A 20,813-nucleotide genomic window follows, 5' to 3' on the forward strand; every position below is an offset into this window, starting at 1 on the left:
CGGGTGAGTGACACGCTTCCAAAGTGGCAAGCACGCCTCCGCCTGTTGAGAGACGTGGACGCAGACTGTCGAAAGGACAGGGACTGCACCATCAGTAAGGGACGTGGTGCAGTCCAATCAGTACGGCTTGTCAGATAGAAGCTTCCTGAGGAGTGCTCACGCGGCTCATTCGCGAGCTACTTTGTAGCGAGCTCGGAATACTTCAGCATTACCCTTAATAGAATTGGTCCTTGGGATGACTTGTCTGGTTGGGAGCTCGAACGAGCTAGTTACCCTAGCTCGCGAGCTAAAATTGCCTCGGAGTATCCCTTCAAAGGTAGCTCGGGGAACCTGGAGCTCGCTTTGTGGTGAGCTCCTCCTTTTGTGAGCTACAATGTAGCGAACTGCTTTATGGGCCCGTCACTTGGTTACACTAGGCTACAATGTTGAGTTGTCGCTCATGTTGAGTCATTGTCCACGTGTCACCATTTCATAGGTTGGGTCATATCGTCCTCCATCACTTTTCTTGTAATACCCACAATAGATTTAGGAGGGTGATTTCAAGAATTCTGAAAATCCCGATGGAAAGGAACAAAAGAGAAATACTTGGGTGCTCCCATAATTGAGAGTACGGTGAGAAAGGAGACTTTTAAAGAAGTAGAGGAAAGGATAAATAAGAAGTTAGCAGGATGGAAGAGAATCACATTATCAGTTGTTGGTAGAGTTACCTTGCTTAGACCTACCATTAATATGATGCCTCAATATTTAATGAGGGTGTTTAAATTCCCCCAAAAAATGTAGTGGAAAATATTGAAAGAAAGCAAAAAAAAAAATGTGGAACAAAGGAAAAAGTAAAGGTCTTAACCTTCTTAAATGGAGCTAATTTGCCATTCGAAAAGAAATGGGGCATGGGGTTTAAAAAATCTCAAATGGGCAAATGAAGCTTGGAAACTTCTTACCCAACCTGAAAATTTATGGGTCCAAATTATGAAATATATATAATGGAAATTTCTAGTTAATTAAGGCAAAAAAAGTCGATTTCTTGAATTGGAGAAGCATCCTCCATTTCCGACCGAGATATTCTAAAGAAAGGGATGAGGTGGCAATTTGGGAATGGAAAATCCATAAATTTTTGGACGGACAAGTGGTTTGGAGAAAGAGCTTTAGTAAATGAGGATCCGGACTCTCATTCTAATCTCATTAATACAGTTAATGAATTTATCTCCAATTCATGGAACAAGGAAAAAATCTTGAGTAAGGTAAGCCTCAGGCAATGGGACTAAATCAGAGCAATCCCAATTCCATCAAGGGGTACTAAGGATAGGATAATTTGGAAATTTAGTCCAAATGGTGAGTATTCCATTAAATCGACCTACACTCTCCTTGAGGGTACCCTAAGTGATAATGCAACACCCCCCCCCCCCTAATGTTCAGTACTTCATGTACTTAGATTTAAAAAATAATCTGTTAACAAAATCGTAGTTAAAAAAACTAGATCTTGTTGATAATGTTGACTACTATTTTTGAGGAAATGAAGAAGATTTAAAACACTTCACAATTGTGAAGAGGTCAAGCAGTTGTGGCAAAGATGTAGCGAATGTTGGTGGGTTAGTATTGCAAGTGATGATCCAAAACATAACCCAAAGCTTTCTCTAGAAAAAGCTAACTTAATCATGTTCAACTTATGGAAAAGGCAGAATAACAATGTTTTTAATAACAAAAACCTTCTCATGGATCAAGTATTTAGTAAAGTCAAAGGAGATTTTGATGAATACTTAGTTGCTTGTCAACCATTACCTTCAACCAATCCGGTGGGGAAGAGGGATAATTTTATCAGATGGACCTCGCCAAATAATGGTTGGGTCAAGCTCAATTTTGACGCCACCTCTAGAAATCAAGATGGAATCTCAGCTGTTGGAGTTATTATGAGGGATGAATGGGGTTAAATTTTATGGGTGACTTGTAGAAACATTGGAGAATGCTCGATAAATGAGGCAGAAGCATGGGCAACTCTTGAAGCCCACCACATTGCATCCAAATTTCCTGAGAACAAATATATCATAGAAGGGGATTCTAGCCTTATCATTGATTGTCTTCATGAATGTTTGGTGCTTCTATGGAACTTATGCAATATCATCAATGAATGTCAGCATCTGAGACTCAAGTTTGAGATAAACATCTCATATTCTCATGCGTTTAGGGAAGCAATTTTTGCAGCTGATCGCTTGGCAAGCTTGGGTCACATGTTATCCTTCTTTGGTTCGAGGCTCGAAGATCATCTCTTCAACTACACTTGTTTTTGTGATGGTTGGGGTCATTTTACTAATCATCATGCTTCTTTTTAGTGTTTGTATGCTTCTATTTTTAGTTATTTGTTTTCTCCCAACTGTAAAAAAATGGGTATAATTATTCATGTAAATAGTTGCATCAATTTTGTCAATATTAGATTTACAACGATTATGGATGTAAAACTTTGCCATGGGTTGAATTTGTATCAATTTTTATGTAAAACTACATTCAAAACAAGAACGACAAACCATGAGTGAAGTTTTGCACCGGTCTGTATTTACACCCCGACTTCCAAGGGCTACAAACATTGTATCAGTTTACCATTACACTACACCATGCAACGCCAGAGACCGTCCGATGGAAAAGTTGAGGAGTTAAGTTTTTAGTCCGAGGCCCCTCAACTTCGTAGAACAACATTTCCTCCCATTCCCGTATTTATTCGTGTATTATATTATCAACCTTCAACTTGAAGTCTACACTCTACTGTGAACATCTCTGTCTCCATCTTCGGCTCTACTCATTCGCGAAACAGAGTAGGGGTCTCGGTAAGGCGTTGCCGGGGATTTTTTTTTTTTTTTTTTCTCTCGGCTCCTCTTTATTTATTTATTTTTTTTTTGTTTCCTTCCTCTCTTTTTCTTCTGGATGTTATTTATTTCTTTATTTCTAATGCAGGAAAAAGGGGGAAGATGGGAGCTGGTCGTGAGGTTCTGATCTCTTTGGATGGAGTGAGAGACAAGAACTTGATGCAGCTGAAGAAGCTCAACACGGCTCTCTTCCCTGTTCGCTACAATGATAAATATTATGCGGATGCCCTCGCTTCTGGCAAATTTACGAAACTAGGTCTGAATACTCTCATTTTTCCCTTTTGTTTTTCTAACTCGCCGCTGATAATCCAGTTAGCTGCATCCTCATCGTTCTGATGTTCTTTGTGGGTTGCATTCTAGATGTTAGGGTTCTTTTTTGTGCAATGGATGCTTCGACTTTGAGGGGGATGGGTTGGTGGTTTATAGTTGACCCATTAATGGGTATCCTCTGTTTTGGTGAAATGATGATGGGTTTTTGGTTTTCTTTTTTTAAGTCTTGGTGGTTTTCGAATCTGAACATCGTTTCTTTGAATCCTGTGATCTGCTAATTCGTTGGCAGGTAGAGTGGCAAGGAGTGGAGAGGAGTGAGCTTTATTGGGGTATAAGCCACACGGGGTAGATTGTGGTATCTGTTCTACCGTTTTTGTTGGTTTGAGGTTTTTGGCCTTGGTTCTTGATCATCTGGTTCTGATGGTCTTGTGTTCTATGTTTGATCTCAAACGAAGTTTTATTGTCATCGATTATAAAAAGAGTTACTTGAGTAATTGCTTTTAAGATGCATATAGATTCTCTATAATCATGTAAGTGCTGATAGTATCGTTCTTGAAAAAACATCTTCCTTTGTGTCCAGCATATTACAGTGACATTTGTGTTGGTTCAATCGCATGCCGCCTTGAGAAGAAAGAAAGCAGTGTTCGTGTTTACATCATGACGCTGGGTGTTTTGGCCCCATATCGTGGTCTAGGGGTAGGTAAGTTCACAACATATATTTTACCTTTTCTACTTTCATTTTCTGGACTATGCACCTTTTTTCTAGCACCAGAGTCATAGATTTCTTTACTACTACTCGTAGATGTGTATTTTTTATAAAAAAAATGTTCAAACTTGTTTTTTTTTTTTTGAGCAAAGGTGAATTGTATTTATCAGAACAGGAGACTTGACTCAACTTAACTGAGTTTGTTTAAGCTGTTTCGTGTTTGGTTCTCCTCAAGATATTTGAGGATAGGTTGATTCCTTTTTGCCCCTTTGTTAACAAAGATTTTGTTAATTGTATAACAAAAATTACAAGTACAAGAGGGGAAGACATAGGGGCGATTGCTTGGTGCAATAGTAAAACTTTGGGTTGATAAGCATGACAATGCTGGCTTGAGTCTGTCTGAGAGCAAACACTTCATGCTAAAGTTGAGAAGGTTAGGTCCATGTCCAGCCCACCCCACCCAGGACCCTTGATAACCAAGACCATCATTGGGTAATGCCATTTATAAGAGGGGAAGACATCTTTAATATACAGTCAAAATGAACTGTAGAATTTCCATCCTTTAAAACTGTTTAGATTACTACTAACTTGACAAGATATAGAGATCATTGCTTGGTGCAACAGTAAAGCCTTGGTCTGACAAACATGGGAACACAGGTTTGAACCTGAGAGTGGCCACTACATGTTAAAGTGCTGATGGTTAGATCCATATTCAGTCCACCACAGCACCACGACCAAGACTGACATTGTGTAATGGAAATTCTATGATTTTCACTGTCAGATAAACCATAGAATTTCCATGACCTACTTTCTGAATTAGATATATACTACCTCATGAAAAAACCTGAAAGATTGAGAATTTGAGTTCTTTAAGTTCATTGAAAATGGACTAATCATAATAAGCAGCTTTTCAGCACACATGTTCTCAAAGAGGACCGCCATTTTTCTTCAAACTATCAACTCTCCATAGAAATGGCAGAAGAAACTATCCTCCAAAGTATGGAACACATAACTCGAGCACAAGTTCAAGGGAGGACCCCATGGGATGTTTAGGTCATATTAGAACATCTCTGAAAGAAATACCAAATATCATTATCAATTCATACTGAAGAAGTGGTTTCAATTTCTCCCATTGCCGCATACACCAATTTGCTTATTGAGAACCCCTGATCCTCTGGTTGATCAAATGTTTCTGTGAAGCATTACAATACAAACAAAAGCTTTACCATCAGGACCATGCTTCTCCAAATCCACTCAGGAAGTTGAAAAGAAATCGGTCTAGCAGCTAACCAGAAAGCCATATGGTGAGCTTACTTAACAGAGGCCTTCTGCAGAACCTGCACCATTCTATAAAGCTTAATGTTGAAGCTTCAGAAGCATTTATCAAAAAAAAAATGTTGATGCTTCAGCAATCAACATGAGATTATACTTTGGTTTTTCTTTAATAAAAGTATCTAAGACTGGGTTTGAAACTTTTGAGTTCTATCTTTCTTGAACTTCAATACTTTGGTAAAGTCTGGGGGAGTTAAACCCAAGATGTACTGATTTATCAAAAAAAAAAAGGAAAGGAAAGAAAACCAAGATGTACTGGTCCCATAACCTTTGATCTAGCTATTTTGGTAGTTGGGAGCTCAATAGATTAGCCCATGGGTATTGTTTTATGGAATTGTATGCATTGTCATCAATTTATAGTTTTATACTGTGCAATCCATGGACTTCAAAAATCAAATAGGAGTTTAAGGCTAAAGATAGCTTGTTCTCATTTAGCAACTTTTTGCTCAATTTAATACGTATGTGCTTCTCTCTCTCTCTCTCTCTTTTAATTTTTGGCCATCAAAATGCCTTTTTTCATGGATCATGGAGATTTTTAAACAATTGAATATTTTGGGCTGCCAAAGATTTTTTTTTATCAATAACAATTTCAGTAATTTTATTAAAATATGATAGGAATAGTTACATCAAGGAAGACAAACTCTCTTATCTTCCAAAGACAACATAAGTCCTCAAAGAAAGAAAGGAAAAAAGAAGCAAATTAGTTACAACTTATCCCAAAACATTACATCCCTTTCTATCCCCTGTTTAGCTAGCCCATCAGCTATAGAGTTAGCTGATCTTTTAACCCAACTCAGCCTGATTTCCATTTCCCGCACCAGCCACTTGAACTTTCTTTTCTCATTGCTGTACTTCCATAATCCACAGTTGTCTTTCCTCAGCCACCCTATGACCACTCCCAAGTTCCCTTCAATTATGAGTTTTCTAACATCCATTTCCTTAGCTTTTTGAACACCTTCCATAACTGCCAAGATCTCAGCTCTAAGAGAGTCCCCCGCTCCAATTGGACCTGAAAACATGGTTGAAATGACCCCATTCTCATCCCTAAAAACACCCCCAATCCTTGATTGTCCAGGATTACCCCTACGACTCCCATCAAAGTTCAGTTTTAGGAATCCAGTAGGTGGGGGTGTCCAAGACACCTTCACCACTGATTTGGACTTCATACAGCTTGCAATCTCACCCCACTTCCTTAACATGTCATCCACCTGCAGTCTGTGAATAACTCTAAAGATTTCAGCCACTGTATAGCCTTGATACGAATCACAGCCCTCAATTCTTCAGCCCCTCCCTCCTTATTCGAAAAGGTTCTAAGATTTCTTTCTTCCCATAAGGACCAACATACTGCAGCCCTCAGTCATCTCCACATTGTCCTTCCCCTTTTCACGCGCCACCTGAACAAAGAAGGAGAAAATAGGATCTGCAAATCTGATGGAGGGTTTCACCTGCACCTAAAGAGAGAAAAAGCCCATTCCCAAATTGACTTTGCAAATTGGCACGACACCAGTAAGTGAAAACTAGTCTCCCTATCCGCTTTGCATGGAACACACCAATGAGGCGATAAGCATGTATTGGGTCTCTTCTTTTGAAGCAAGTCACCAGTATTGAATCTTTCCAGAAAGGCTTCCCAACAAAAACTACCAACCCTAGGAGAGATTGGTCTGCACCAAACCTCATTAACTGGGAAATGAGAGGTTGCGGGATTGGTGGGCTGACATAAGACTCTGAAAAATGAAGCACAGGAAAAAGAACCCATGGGAGTCGGGGTCCAAGTTCTAGAGTCCACCTTTGAGGGGACAATGAAGACATTATCAAGGAGGTCAGGAAAGCTCAAGACGCTGTGGAAGTTAGAGTCCCTCACAACCCTCCTCAATCCCAGGTTCCACCCAAACTTAGAACTGGAGGATGAAGGGGTGATGAAAAAAGAAATTGGCTTATTTTTAAACTTAGAGAGGGCATACAGGGAGGGAAACAAGTCCTTAAAAGGAACATTCCCCACCCAAGTTTGTTCCCGAAATTTAATGCAAGTGCCAGAGTTCAAATCATACCTGACTAGTAGGGAAAAGATTGGAAGCAAATTATGAATGGCTTTCCAAGGTGAGCTGCTTGTGGTCCTTGCTCTGATTCCAACATCCCATCCATTCTGCTCCATCCCATGTATGCTTGCCACTATTCTAGCCCATTGCTTCTCCTGCTCCAAAGGAAACCTCCACAACCATTTTCCTAAGAGGGCCGAGTTCCTTTTCCCAATATTCCCAAGCCCCAAACCTCCACAAGCTTTGCTCCTGGTCACCATTTTCCAGCTAACTCTATGGTCCCTCTTCTCCTCTCCCAGCTCCCTAAGGAAATCTCTCATTAATCTCTCCAACCTATTGGAAACCTTCATTGGAATTTTGAACACTGAAAGGAGATGGATAGGTAAGTTTGCAAGCGTGGCCTTGATCAATGTGGTCCTTCCACCAAGGGAGAGATAATTCTTTTTCCAAGAAGCAAGCTTTTTTTTCAAACCTCTTCACCACCAGGCTCCACAAACTCTCTCTCTTGGGGTTGTCCCCTAGGGGCAAACCTAAGTAACTCAATGGCCAACTTGAGACTTCACACCCAAGCACTTCCGCAATCTCCCTAGCCTCTCCCTCCATATTCACACCCACAACACAACTTTTCCTGAAGTTCACTTTTAAGTTTGACATTTGCTCAAAAAGTTGAATCACTAACTTCAAATTCCTGATGAACCTCACATTACCTCATTCACAAAACAAGATTGTATCATCAACAAACTATAAGTGAGTGAGTGGGATGTCCTCCCTACCAACCCTCCACCCTCTAATTAGGCCCCTAGAGTCTACTCTATGGATCAACCTTCCCAACACATCAGCAACAAGTAGGAACGGAAAAGGGGATAGGGGGTCGCCCTGTCTTATACCCCTAGTGGCTGGGAAAAAATCTACCACTGCCCCATTCACTAAAATTGAATAATGACAATTCCGAACACACCCCATGATCCATTTACACCATCTAGCCCCAAGCCCCAATTTGGTCACGATTTTCCTAAAAAATTCCCAATCCACCATGTTATATGCCTTCTCCAAATCCAATTTACACACCATTCCCTTCTTATTATCCTTCATGAAACTCTCCACACTCTCATTGGCAATGAGGATTTGATCTATAATCTGTCTTCCACTCACAAAGGCACTCTGATTTTGTTCAATTAAGTCTGGCAAAACCTTCTTTAGTCTCAAAGATAGTACCTTTTCAATGAGACTAATTGGTCTGAAGTCCCTTGGGTGTGAGGCTTCATTCTTTTTGGGAATCAGAGCAATGAAAGTGGAATTCATCCCCAAATTAGTAATTCCTCTCCAATGAAACTCCTCAAAAACCTGTAGAAGGTCCTCTTTTAGAATATATCCCAAAAATCCTGATAGAAAGCCATTGTAAAACCATCCGGCCATGGAGCTTTTGTTCTATCCATAGAAAAAACTGATTCCTTAATCTCTTCCAAGTCAAACCCCCTCTCCAAACTTCTCATGTTCTCCCCCCTCCCCCTACATCTGACCAGTCTAATCCCTCCACCCACATCCTTCTACTTACAAGCCTTCTCAAAATGAATTTAAAATGTTCTACACATGTCCCAACAATCTCCTCTTGTTGAGTTAATTCAATTCCATCCACAACTAGCTTAGAAATGTAGTTTCTCCTTCTCCATCCATTAGCCAAAGAGTGAAAGTACCTAGTGTTTCTGTCCCTCTTGTAACCATTTACACCTTGATTTCTGCCTCTAGCTAACTTCCTCCTTATGTAGGTAGTCCTCTAACTGTCTTCTCAAGGCTCGTCTTAATTCCTTGTCCCCCTCTCCAAATTCTCCCCTTTTTTCTTTAGAGTCAAGGCTTTCAATTTTGTCTATCAGAGTTCTCTTCCTTTCTTCTAGCTTCCTGTACTCCAAGATATTCCACTCCTTAATCTTAGCTTTCAAGAACTGTAGCTTCTTATGAAATCTCATCCCCTCCCATTCCACCACTGGGTTACACTCATTCCACCACTCTCTTACCCTAATTGTAAACCCATGATGGAGTAACCACATATTTTCAAGTCTAAAAGGAACTGGTCCTCCATTCCTTTTTTCTTCCTTGCAGATCACTATGGGCCAATGATTCGAGGTTACCCTAGGTAGGGCTCTAGATGCCATGTCTCCCCAGTGTTCTTCCCAATTCAAAGAAAACAAGAACCTATCCAACTTAGAGCAAATGGATCTAGATTGGAGATTTGACCAAGTAAAAGTCTTCTGGGCTAGAAGTATTTTCTTAAGCTCAAAGGCATCCACAGACCTGTTAAACTTCCTTATGCTAGTTGTCACCCTCTAATTGCTCTTATTTGTTTCCTCTGAATATATGATCACATTGAAGTCTCCACCCACACACCAAGGCCCATCCCACAATCCTCTTACATCAAGCAATTCCTCCCACAACTCCTTTCTCTCTCTATGATCATTTGGCCCATAAACATTTGTGAGCACCCACACATATCCATCCTCTTGTTGTTTGAACTTCATGGAGATTGAGAATTTTCCAATCAATTCCTCCAATCCTTCTACCACATCCCTCTTCCACATAGTCACTATCCCCTTTGAAGCACCCCAAGATGGAGCTGCCACCCAACTGATCCCCCTCGCTTTCCATACACTCCTTGCCCATCTATCATTAAATTCCATCTTCTTGGACTCCTATAACATTACAATGTTTGGGTTATACATCTTTATTACCTCTTTTATTATTGCTCTTTTCCTCGCACTCCATATTCCCCTCACATTCCAGCTTAGTGTCTTCATTCAAACTCTTTCCTTAATTCCCTTCCACACCTACCCACTACTTTCCCCTCTTCCTCCTATCTCCTTTTGCTCCAAACTTCTTATCACCTTCCACATCTCTTTTCAATCTCTCAACTTCACTCAACTTTATCTTTTTTGTTCTGACCTCCCTCCTCCTCTCTGTAATCCCTCCTTTAGCACATTTAGATCTTCTAATCTGTATCCCAACTTCCCCACAAAATCTGCTATTAACTCCTCTTGTTTATATTCCTCCCCCACTGACCTTCCTCCACATTCCTTTCCGGCCCTATCCTCCTCTCCTTCCCTTCTCTCCTTTGATCCTCCCTTCCTCTCTCCTCTCCATCCCTCACCCCTACCTCATTTCCTCCCTCCTCCACAATGCACTCCACACTCTCCTTTCCTTCCTTGCCCTCCTGTTCTTCCCTTCTCTCCAGTGAACCTTCCCCTCTTCTCTCCTCTTCCCTCCTCTTCACCCCTTCCCCCCGTATCCCATTTCCTTCCACTTCTTTGAATACCCTCTTAATAATTGCCCACACTTTCTCATTTCTATATCTCCCTTCCCTCTCCTCTCCGTTGTTCTTCACCTCCCTTTCCAATACTTCCACAACCCCTCCCTCTTGATTGACTGCACATACATGGGCATCAAAACAAGGATCGGAAGCAGAATCTGGAACAACGGACACAGGAAAAGCATTAGTACCAAAATTCGAATTCACTTGATTACCCGGGTGTGAGAGGGAAAATGGATTAGGAATGTTCCAGGCCTCCCTTTCTAGATCCCGAGGTTGGTCAATATTTGTCTCCTTGGGTTGGTGGGAGAGACCTTCTGTCCTTTGGTCAACATGATGATCTGTTCTCTGTACCCTTGATTCACCCCTGAATGGTATGTTCCAGCTTTGCTTCAGGTTCTCCTGATTTGCACTTTCATTTGTGCCTTGCACAATCTGAGGTCTTGGAAATAGGTTTTCTTGCTTCAGACCTACAATCTTGCTTGTTTCATAGGGTCCCAAACTTCTTGCTACCTCTATCTGACCTTCCTGGCCTCCTCTTAAACACCTCCCGTCTTCCTCTAAGTCATCCCAGAACATCTTCACAATGTCCCATTCTCCCTTGTCACCTGTATCGTAACCATAATCTTCATCCACACTACCGATACTGGTGCCATCCTCTACCCCTTCATTTGAATCATCTTCGTCACCGCTGCACATCACCCAATCTTCATCCGCCTCCTCTCTCTCTTCGGCTCTCTCCCTCGAGTATCTCGGGTTTGGCCTCTTTGAGAGTCGTCGTCCGGAGCTCCCCTCTTCCTTGTTCTGGCGAGGAACCCACTATAAATCCCCCGACCAGTTTGCGCGCGACTACTGGTAAGAATTTCTAACCTCCTTTCTCTTTTGGGACGATGATAGACCATTACTTGTGTCTATCATCGTGCAAATTAATCTCCCCTTCCCCCAACCTATGTGACCATTTAAGTTGTCACGTGGGTCACTTAAAAGAGTCCCCGGTTTGCACATCAGCCCACCCGACCCTCGTTTCATCTCGACCGGCTCAGACCAAGCCATTCTGCCCCCTGGTCTATTCGGTTTCCTTGCCACGTCAGAATAGCTTAATCCCGCCTTATTTTTATTTCGTTCAAAATTTTTTGAATTATTTTCTTTAATCAACAGGCCTAACGTTTGGGCTGCCCCAGCTGGCCCATTAAACCTTCCTTTAATGTCCATCTGCACCTCTTTCTCGCCACCCACTTTCTTCCTTCCACGTGTCCACCACCCCGCTCACTCATCATCTTCAACCTTGGACCCCCCTCCCCTCCACGCCTGTTCAAGTTCCGCAGCAACCCAAACTTTGTACCACACCTCAATGAACCTCAGCATGTTCTCACGCTTGATGCCGACCACTTGTATCTCCACGGCGACCAAGCTCCGTTTATCAGTTTCCACCAAGACTCCTCCTAGACTCTGTATAATGTATTCAAGAACAGAGTCGCGCCAAAGGTGGAATGGGAGACCTATAAGTTTCAGTCTAACACACCCATCTTGGGCAGCAACTTCATTGCAGATGGGATTCCATTTCTGGACCTGTATAAGGCCCCCGTTCACTGCAACAGCTTTAAAGCTCAGTTCCAGCTCGCCCACATCCAACACAGCCTTCGTATCTGCGAGTGGAACCAGTGTTGCTTCATCCCCAACACCTATCTCACCGGCTACTACATCCAGGACCTTCTTCCAGTCTTCGACTTTTTTTTTGATAAATAACAAATACTTTTATTAAGAGATATTAAAATTGAAAAATACAAAGGGAGGGGTAAAAACTCTTAACCCTCCCAAGAGAACATTTCAGATTACAATGTTGCCCATAACAAATTATCTCTTCCCACCCCTTGTTTAGCCAATGAATCTGCCAAGGAATTGGCACACCTCTTAGTCCACTGAAATTTGACTTCCATATTTTGTATGAGATATCTAATTTTCTTCTCTTCATTTAGAAACTTCCACAAACTAAAATCATCTTTCATTAACCAGTTGATAGTCAAATTAGAATCACCTTCCACTATCAGGTTTCTGATATTTAATTCTCGAGCTCTTTTTAACCCTTACATAACAGCCAATGTTTCAGCTCTAAGAGAGTCCCCCCAGCCAATAGGACCCGAATACAATGCGATAATTCGACCTTCATCATCCCTGAAAGCTCCCCCTATACCCGACAGACCTGGATTTCCTTCGCTGCTTCCATCAAAGTTTAATTTAGTGAACCCTGAAGCCGGTGGGGACCAAACTGGGTGAATTACATTCTTCATTGGAATTGACCAAGCCACTTCTTTCCACTTCCTGATGATATCTCCTGAAAAGTTTTCAAATATGTGCAAAGTCTTAGCCCACTGAATCACCCTTATGGAAATTAATTTAGTAATTACACTTTTTTTTCTTTTTTTCCCATGAAAGGTCCGTTGGTTCCTTTCCTCCCAAACTGCCCAACATACAGCTGCTCTTACACACCTCCATAGAATTTTCCCTCTCTTCTTCAGCCCCCTAACAGTAGTAGAATGGAATAGGCTTTGTACATTTGAGGGAGGGGTCCGCTTGCATCCAAAAAGGTAGAAAAACCAACACCAGATTTCTAAAACAAGTGGACAAGAAACCAGTAAGTGATAACAATTCTCACCATTCTTCTTACAAAGAATACACCACTATGGGATAAACACCAATTAGGCCTTTTTCTTTGAAGTAAGTCGCAAGTGTTACATTTTTCAAGGAAAAATTCTCAACAAAATGCACTTACTCTGGGAGGAATTGGTTTACCCCAGACTTCCAAAACTGGAAAAGGGATTCCAAAGACAGGTGGGGAATGGGCTAATACTTTGAAGAATGATGAACATGAGAAGACACCCGAAGGAGGAGTCCAAATCCTACTATCCCTCCTGAGTGGATCAATAGTCACCCACTCAAGGATTTATAGTAGGTCAGCAATGAGGTTCAATTCCGGGTCTCTAAGGGCCCTTCTAAAAACCCAAATTCCAATCAATGGATGAACTAGAAGAGGTCAAGAAAGTGGAGACTGGCTCATTTTTAATGTGATAGAGAATACAAAGACGGGAAGAGCTCCTTTAGCGGAATGTCTCCCACCCAAACATGATCCCAAAATTTCACAAGATTACCAGAGCACATATCATACCTGATTAGAGGAAGGAAAGAAGGAAGGATGGCATGAATTGATTTCCAAGGAGAAGCTCTCGTAGCCTTAACTGAAGCTCCAGAGTCCCAGCCATCTGCTGCTTGCCCATGAATACTTAAGACCACTTGAGCCCATAATTTATCCCTTTCCAAAGTCAATCTCCAAATCCATTTCCCCTGCAGAGCTTCATTTTTTTTCCTGCAAATTACCTAAAACAAGGCCACCATCATTTTTGGTTTTGGTAATTATATCCCACTTGACCCTATGATCTTTTTTCTCCTCTCCTGGTTCTCATAAGAAGTCTCCCATTAATTTCTCCAAAATCCCACAAATTGCTCCAGGCATTTTAAACACCGACAAAAAGTACACTAGCATATTTCCCAATGTAGATTTTATCAGAGTTATTCTGCCTCCCATGGATGGGTAATTTTTCTTCCAAGATGCTAACCTCTTAGTGAACCTCTCAATCACCGGGTTCCAGAAACTCTTTTTACTTGGGTTATCCCCTGGTGGCAGCCCCAAATAGATCAACGACCATTGTGTGATCTCACATCCCAAAGTGCGGGCCCTATCCTCCACCTCACTTTCACTCAAATTAATGGCAATCACACAATTCTTGTCCAAATTAACTTTAAGATTAGTCACCTTTTCAAAACCATTGATCACTTGCTTTAGGTTACTCACCCAACTCACCTCCCCACCACAAAAAAGAATTGTGTTGTAAATGTGTTACTGGGACATTATTCCTTCCTACCCTCCAACCTTTCACCAAATTTCTAGAGTCTGCTCTCTCAATGAGTTTTCCTAGGACTTTAGCAATTAGAGTAAACAGGAAAGGAGAAAGGGGGTCTCCTTACATGATATCCCTGGTAGCCTGGAAATGATCTACCACCCTCCCATTCACTAAGATGGAATAGTGGCAAGTCCTAATACATCCTTTCACCCACTTGCACCATTTCTGCCCAAATCCAAAAGACTCTAAGACTTCCAGTAGAAGCGACCAATCCACCATATCATATGCCTTTTCAAGATCCAATTTGCACACTAACCCCCTTCTTCCCACTTCTTTTGAAATTTTCCACACTTTCGTTTGCAATAAGGATTTGATCCACAATTTGTTTACTCTTCACAAAGGCACCCTGATTTGGGGAAATTATTAAGGGTAGGACTTCTCTAGTCCTCCGAGAAAGCACCTTAGCAATGATTTTATAAAGGCTGTGTACCAAGCTAATGGATTTGAACTCTTTGGGGTGACAGGCATCTCCCTTTTTTGGGATTTAGAGCCAAGAATGTGGAATTGAGGCCTGGATTAATCACCCCCCTTTCAAAGAATTCAGAAAACACTTTTTGGATGCCATCCTTCAGAATCTCCTAGCAATCTTGATAGAAAGCCATCGTAAAACCGTCAGGACCAGGTGCTTTAGATCTATTCATTGAAAATCTGGCTATTCTTATTTCTTCCAATTCAAAGCTTCTCTCTAACCACACCCTTGACTCTTCCGGTAGTCTTGGCCACTCCAAACACTCAATCTGTAATCTGCTCGACATAGGTGTTCTAAAGATTGATTTAAAATGGTCCACAAAGGCCCCTTCAATCTCTTCCTGCTGAGTCAATATTGCATAATTTATCACTAGCTTGGATATCAAGTTCTTCCTCCTGCCATTGGCTACAACATGAAAAAAATTTGTGTTTCTATCTCCCTCCTTTACCCACTTATGTCTGGACTTTTGTCTCCAGCTAATTTCTTCTTTAAAGAGAACATCCTCTAGGTTTTTCCTCAACTCCCACCTAAGCTCCTTGTCCCTTTCCCCAAACTCACCTTGTTCTTCTTCTGCATCTAGCTCCTCAATCTGACTCATCAATTGTTGTTTTCTTTCCTCATGCCTCCCAAATTGGAGAATATTCCATTCTTTAATTTTGATTTTCAACTCCTTCAGCTTTCACTGAATTTTCATACCCTCCCAATTAGCCCTTGGATCACTTGCTACCCACCATTCTTTCACTTTCTCCTTAAAACCTGGATGGGATAACCACCTGTTTTCGAATCTGAATGGGATAGGTCCTCTATTCCTAGGATCCACCTTATTAATCAAAACTGGCCAATGATCAGAGGTGACCCTAGGCAGTGTCCTTGACATCAGACCTCCCTAGTATTCTTCCCAATCAGTAGTAAACAAAAATCTGTCTAATTTTGAACAAATTGGATCAGCTTGGAGATTTGACCAAGTAAACCGACTATGCGACAAATTCAGTTCTTTGAGCTCAAACACATTGGTAAACTCGTTGAATTTCCTCATACTTGTAGTGTTTCTTTGCCACATCTTGTTACACTCGTCAGTGAATCTAATTACATTAAATCCCCTCCTAAGCACCAAGGACCTTCCCATAATCCTCGTATGTCTCTAGCTCTTCCCACAACTCACTCCTCTGCCTGTATCCATTGGGGCCATATACATTAGTTAATACCCATTCAAAACCATCGCCCACCTGTTTGAATTTAACAAAAACTAAGATTTTTCCAATCAATTATTCAACTCCTTCAACTTCATTTTTCCACAAAGTCACTATTCCTCCAGAAGTTCCCCATGAGGGACTCATTGCTCAACTGATGCTTGGATTCCTGAATTAGGAGTATATCTGGATTTTCTTTTCTCAGTAGCTCCTTTATTAACACCCTCTTTCTTGCATTCCTCAATCCTCTCACGATCTTCATATTGCCTTCTTATTCTGTCCCTAACCTGCTTTCCTATTTTTCTCCTTTCCTACCCCTGCCCTTTCTCTCACTGATTTTCTTATCCCCTTCCACATCTTGCTTCAGCCTTTCAACTTCACTCATCTTTCTTTTTCTCACCTTCCCTTCTTTTCTATTCTTAAGGTATATTTTCAGCTCATTCAGATTTCTTATTTTACATCTCAATTTTCCCACAAATTCCGCCGACGACTCTTCTTCTGCTCCTTCCAATTCAGACTCCTCTAATTCCTTCTCTTCTGTCCCTTCACTCTTTCTGTAATCCATCTCTTCTCCAGTATCATTATACCATCTATCCGCACTTTCACTTTCCTTCTTTTTCTCCCCGCTCTGCTCTTTCTCTTGTGTCTCAATTTCATCATGGGCAAACGGTAAGGAAGCAGCTCCGGAACCTGGAGTACAAGCAGCAAGACCAGAGCTAGAGTTAGTATCAAAACCCAAAGGCACAGACATACCTGGACTTGAGTTTGAAGTAGATTCGGCACTGGTCTGGACTTCACAATTCTCTCCCAGAATATAATTTTGTGACGAATTTTCTGAACCTCGGACTCACAACTACTTCCATCGCTGTCATTTATCCCCCTCTGTTATGCCTTTGTTCGAAGTTTGGATATTGATTGATATTATCTTACCCATTCCTTGCTCACTGTTCATTCTCTGACTTGGATTTCCTCTTTCTGGTACACCATTTTCCCTTTTATCCTCCAAATTGTACTCTGCATCTTTCAGCATTCCACCATTATTAGGATATTTTTTATTAGGGGTTAAATCCTTATGTTCTCCAACGAACAGTTCAGCAGCCGCGCTAAGCATGTCCTCCATGTCTTCTTTCTCCATCATATCTTCCCCAAAGCTGTCACTCTCTCTCAGATTCTGGTTCGTATTCATCGTCTGAGGATTCGCAGTGAACCCAGCCAGCGTCCTCTTCATGCTCCTCTCTTCCACATCTGAAATACCTTGGATTTGGGTGTTCTTCTCCCAACTTTCCTTGGTTCGCTGCATCAGATCTGGAAACTGGGATCCACTGTAATTTTCTCTTCACATCAGCACTGTTTCTTCAGCCGAAACAAGAATCCTTCTTTTGTTTTTTCTGTAAGGATGAAGATAGATCACCCATACAGTCTCCAGTCGCACCTAAGTGGACCCGACTCACCTGACCTTTAAAGGTATCACCTGAGTCGAGTAAAATATATGGACCACTCCCCCAGTTGGACCTCAATTGACCCACTAGGATGCCAGTTGGGTCAGACCGGGACCTATAAACAAGTTTTTCTCCTCTGGGTGGACCCAGCCCTTGGTCCGACCGAGTCACCCCTTTGACTGCCTCTGCGAAAGAATGGCCCTCAGATTTTTTTGGATTCAAAAAAAATTGAAAACTTTTCTTAAAATGGCTGAATATTTGGTTCTGGCCATTCAGCTTCTAAAGTGGAAACGTCTTCATTCCTAGAAGAGTTTTCCTTCCCAAGTCCGCACACGTGTCCACTTTTCTTTCCTTGTTCATCACCAATTGTAACTATCGTCTTCAATCTTCGACCTTCCATACCAGAGCGACGCTTCAACTTCCGATGCTACCCAGATTTTGTACCAGTAGCCGTCCGCATACAGATTGATGGATCTTGAAACCTTCTCAGGTTTCACACCAACGACTTTCAAGTTCACTGCTCTCAGGTCCACCGTCTTGAAGGATAGGAGAGCACCACCCGAAGCTGTCGCTATTTTTTGGAGAGTGGTTTTTTGCCATAGATGAAAAGGCAAACCTAGAAGCTTCAATTGAAGCTCCCGTTGCCCATTGTTACTTCATTAGCCGATGGGCACCAGTTTTCAATTGTTACAGGTCCCTCACTTGTTTCTACAGTTTTGAAGTCCAATATCTCCCTTCCCCCCACTTCCATTACAGCTTTTCTGTCATTGAAGGGGATTAGTATCACAGTATGAGGAGTACCAATCATGGAAGTCACCTCCTCGAGTAAGCCTTTCCAGTTGTTTACTTCCTTCTTTGCCAACAAGATTAGTCTTCGCTCCCAACTTCCTTTCTCCCCCTCCAATAAGATCTTTGGTTCCTGCATTGTTAGAGATTCTGCCATTGAATCAGTATTTTCTTCATTTTCTTCTAACCCCAGCCTCTCTAATTGCTTCCTTCTCTTTGTCATTTCTTCCTTTCCCAGTATTGCTGTCATTTTTTCTGGTTCCTTTATCTCTTCCTTCTTTCTCACAGCTATTCTCCGGTGAAGCTCGTTTGCTACCGTACTCCAGCCTTGCAGACTGTTGCCTACTGGTATGATGATGCTCTGTTTTTTCTCTGCTCAAAACTTTCCTCCAGAACAACAAACCAGCCATTGGAGTTTCTCTTTCTCTCAGCAAAATACTCCCTCCTTAACTGCCTAAGGGAACTCTTCCGTGGCCCACCCCAACTTACATGTACTGCTCCGTCCAGGAAGCTCTGGAACCATGATACAGCTTCACCCACCAACAGTTTCGTTCCTCTTCTTCCTTCTCTTATCTTTATCGTAAGATTCTTTTGGTATACAATTTCTTCCATCAAGAATCCTTTTCTCTCGGCTGTAATCACTTTTCTCCATTTTCCAGTTGTTGTGAATCCTTCGATCTTCTCCATCAAGAATCCTTCTTTGTTTTTATTATTTTGATCAATAACTTTCATGTTGTGTTTTTATATCCCTCCCTCAGCCAAATTGTCGTCGATTTTTGTCTCCAGCTCCACCTCCTCAGCGCTCATAGAAGTATTAATATTCTAAGAAATGAAAACTATCCAACCTTGGTGGCTAATTTTTTTCCAGTCTTCAACTTTTTTATCAGCCAACAGAACCATTCTTTTCTTTCAATCCTCCTTCCCTGCTCCCACCAGAATTCGTCGACATATAGATGAACAGGTCACCACCACTTCGGACATCTGAAGATGTTGGACTTCTGCACTTCCAGTAGTTTCTACTGCCAAAGATGTGCATCATTTTCCAAAATATTGCTTGTATTTCTCAAATCAAGTTTTACTCGTTGAGCTTCAAGTTTGTGAAGGAATCCTCCCTAGGGTAGATTGCTGGATGCGAAACTTCTGAATTGGGGGATTGATAAAACTGTTTGAACCTAGAATTGTGAGGACTGGATTTTCTTTTTGAGAAAGTTAATATTGGATTTCCTTTAAAATAAAACCAACCCATGCACATTGAGAATTTATATAGTGGGAGTACAATCTATAAGGCCATTAACCAATATTTCTTTGCTTTTCTTTCTTTCTTTTGGTTTTTTGGTCATTAACCAATGTGGTCCCAGCTATATGGGGGTCCGTGGAGGGGTGTACTGGATGCTTTCCTAATCCTTGGCATTTCTTTGCACAAAATGGCCGCTCTCAGACTCAAACCCACATTCTCACGCTTGACAGCGATTACACTGGATCTGTATAATCAGTATATGAAATTGGATTACAATTTGAATGCTAAACCATGAGTACAATAGCCCCATAAGATTGTTCTTCACCACTTCCATCTCATAATCTTTGTTGTCAATGATTCTCAGATTTTCCATGTTATCCATAATATCACTGCCGGTAGCATGCTTTATAACACCCTGCTCCTTTTACTCAAACCCTGCAGTCTCCATCCTTGGAAAAGGCAGAGTACTAACTTGGGTAAGCATCCCTTCACTCAAAAACAAGCTAGAGTCATCATATATAGATTGAAAATTATTATATTGATGGAAAAGCCACAGTGAATGAACGGGCAGTTCGAAGATACAGATCGAAAATTATTCTATTAGAATCATAAAATCAGTTTAGTGCAGCTAAACTGACACTCGGTGATTTGAACCTGCCAGCCTGTTGCCCCTTGTATACCATCGCAATTGTTGTATAAATGGAGGAATGGAATGTTAAAACATACTAAGTATGCGTTGCTGAAAGTGCCACCATGATCTATTCTCAGTTAGATATAATATTTGGGTTTCATTCTTTTTGTTCAATTTCTAGTATGCTAAACTTGGATTAACAGTTATCTTGTTACCTGCAGGCACCAAGCTGTTGAACCATGTTCTAGATCTGTGCTCCAACCAAAACATCACAGAGGTTTACTTGCACGTTCAGACAAACAATGAAGATGCAATCAATTTCTACAAGAAATTTGGGTTCGAAATCACTGAAACCATCCAAAACTACTATACGAATATTACGCCTCCCGACTGCTATGTTCTTACTAAGATTATCACCCAATCTCAAACAAAAAAATAGCATTTATAAGAACCAGCCATCATGTCATTAAAAAAGGTGGAAGTTCGAGGTTGAAAGTTGAAAATGAACATTGCTTTCAACTAAACTCCATAGTTCAGAAAAATGGATATTTGTGAGTAATTATTTCTTGTTTGGTGAATTCTATGCATTTGATTCTCATTAGGCGAAAACT

General features: G+C 41.3%; 1 protein-coding gene across 3 annotated transcripts; it reads left to right on the plus strand.

Moving 5' to 3' along the window:
* The first annotated feature begins 1,932 nt into the window (after positions 1 to 1,932).
* LOC148869303 (Acyl-CoA N-acyltransferases (NAT) superfamily protein) lies at positions 1,933 to 20,811 on the plus strand. Of its 3 annotated transcripts, none has more exons than XM_088968912.1 (5): positions 2,578 to 2,813; positions 2,941 to 3,108; positions 3,703 to 3,818; positions 19,936 to 20,047; positions 20,424 to 20,811. In XM_088968912.1, the coding sequence occupies exons 2-5, from the start codon at positions 2,955 to 2,957 to the stop codon at positions 20,639 to 20,641; spliced, it is 600 nt and encodes a 199-aa protein (XP_088825038.1). In that variant the 5' UTR covers positions 2,578 to 2,813; positions 2,941 to 2,954; the 3' UTR covers positions 20,642 to 20,811. The 3 variants fall into 3 exon arrangements, with proteins under 3 accessions (XP_088825039.1, XP_088825038.1, XP_088825040.1); XM_088968914.1 differs by having other exon boundaries at positions 2,623 to 2,813; positions 3,703 to 3,822; positions 20,013 to 20,047; XM_088968913.1 differs by lacking the exon at positions 19,936 to 20,047 and having other exon boundaries at positions 1,933 to 2,813; positions 3,703 to 3,822.
* Positions 20,812 to 20,813: the final 2 nt, after the last annotated feature.

Source organism: Nelumbo lutea, chromosome 2 (genome assembly GCF_056320005.1).
Source record: "Nelumbo lutea isolate HS-2025 chromosome 2, American lotus-T2T, whole genome shotgun sequence".
Lineage (NCBI taxonomy): Eukaryota > Viridiplantae > Streptophyta > Magnoliopsida > Proteales > Nelumbonaceae > Nelumbo > Nelumbo lutea.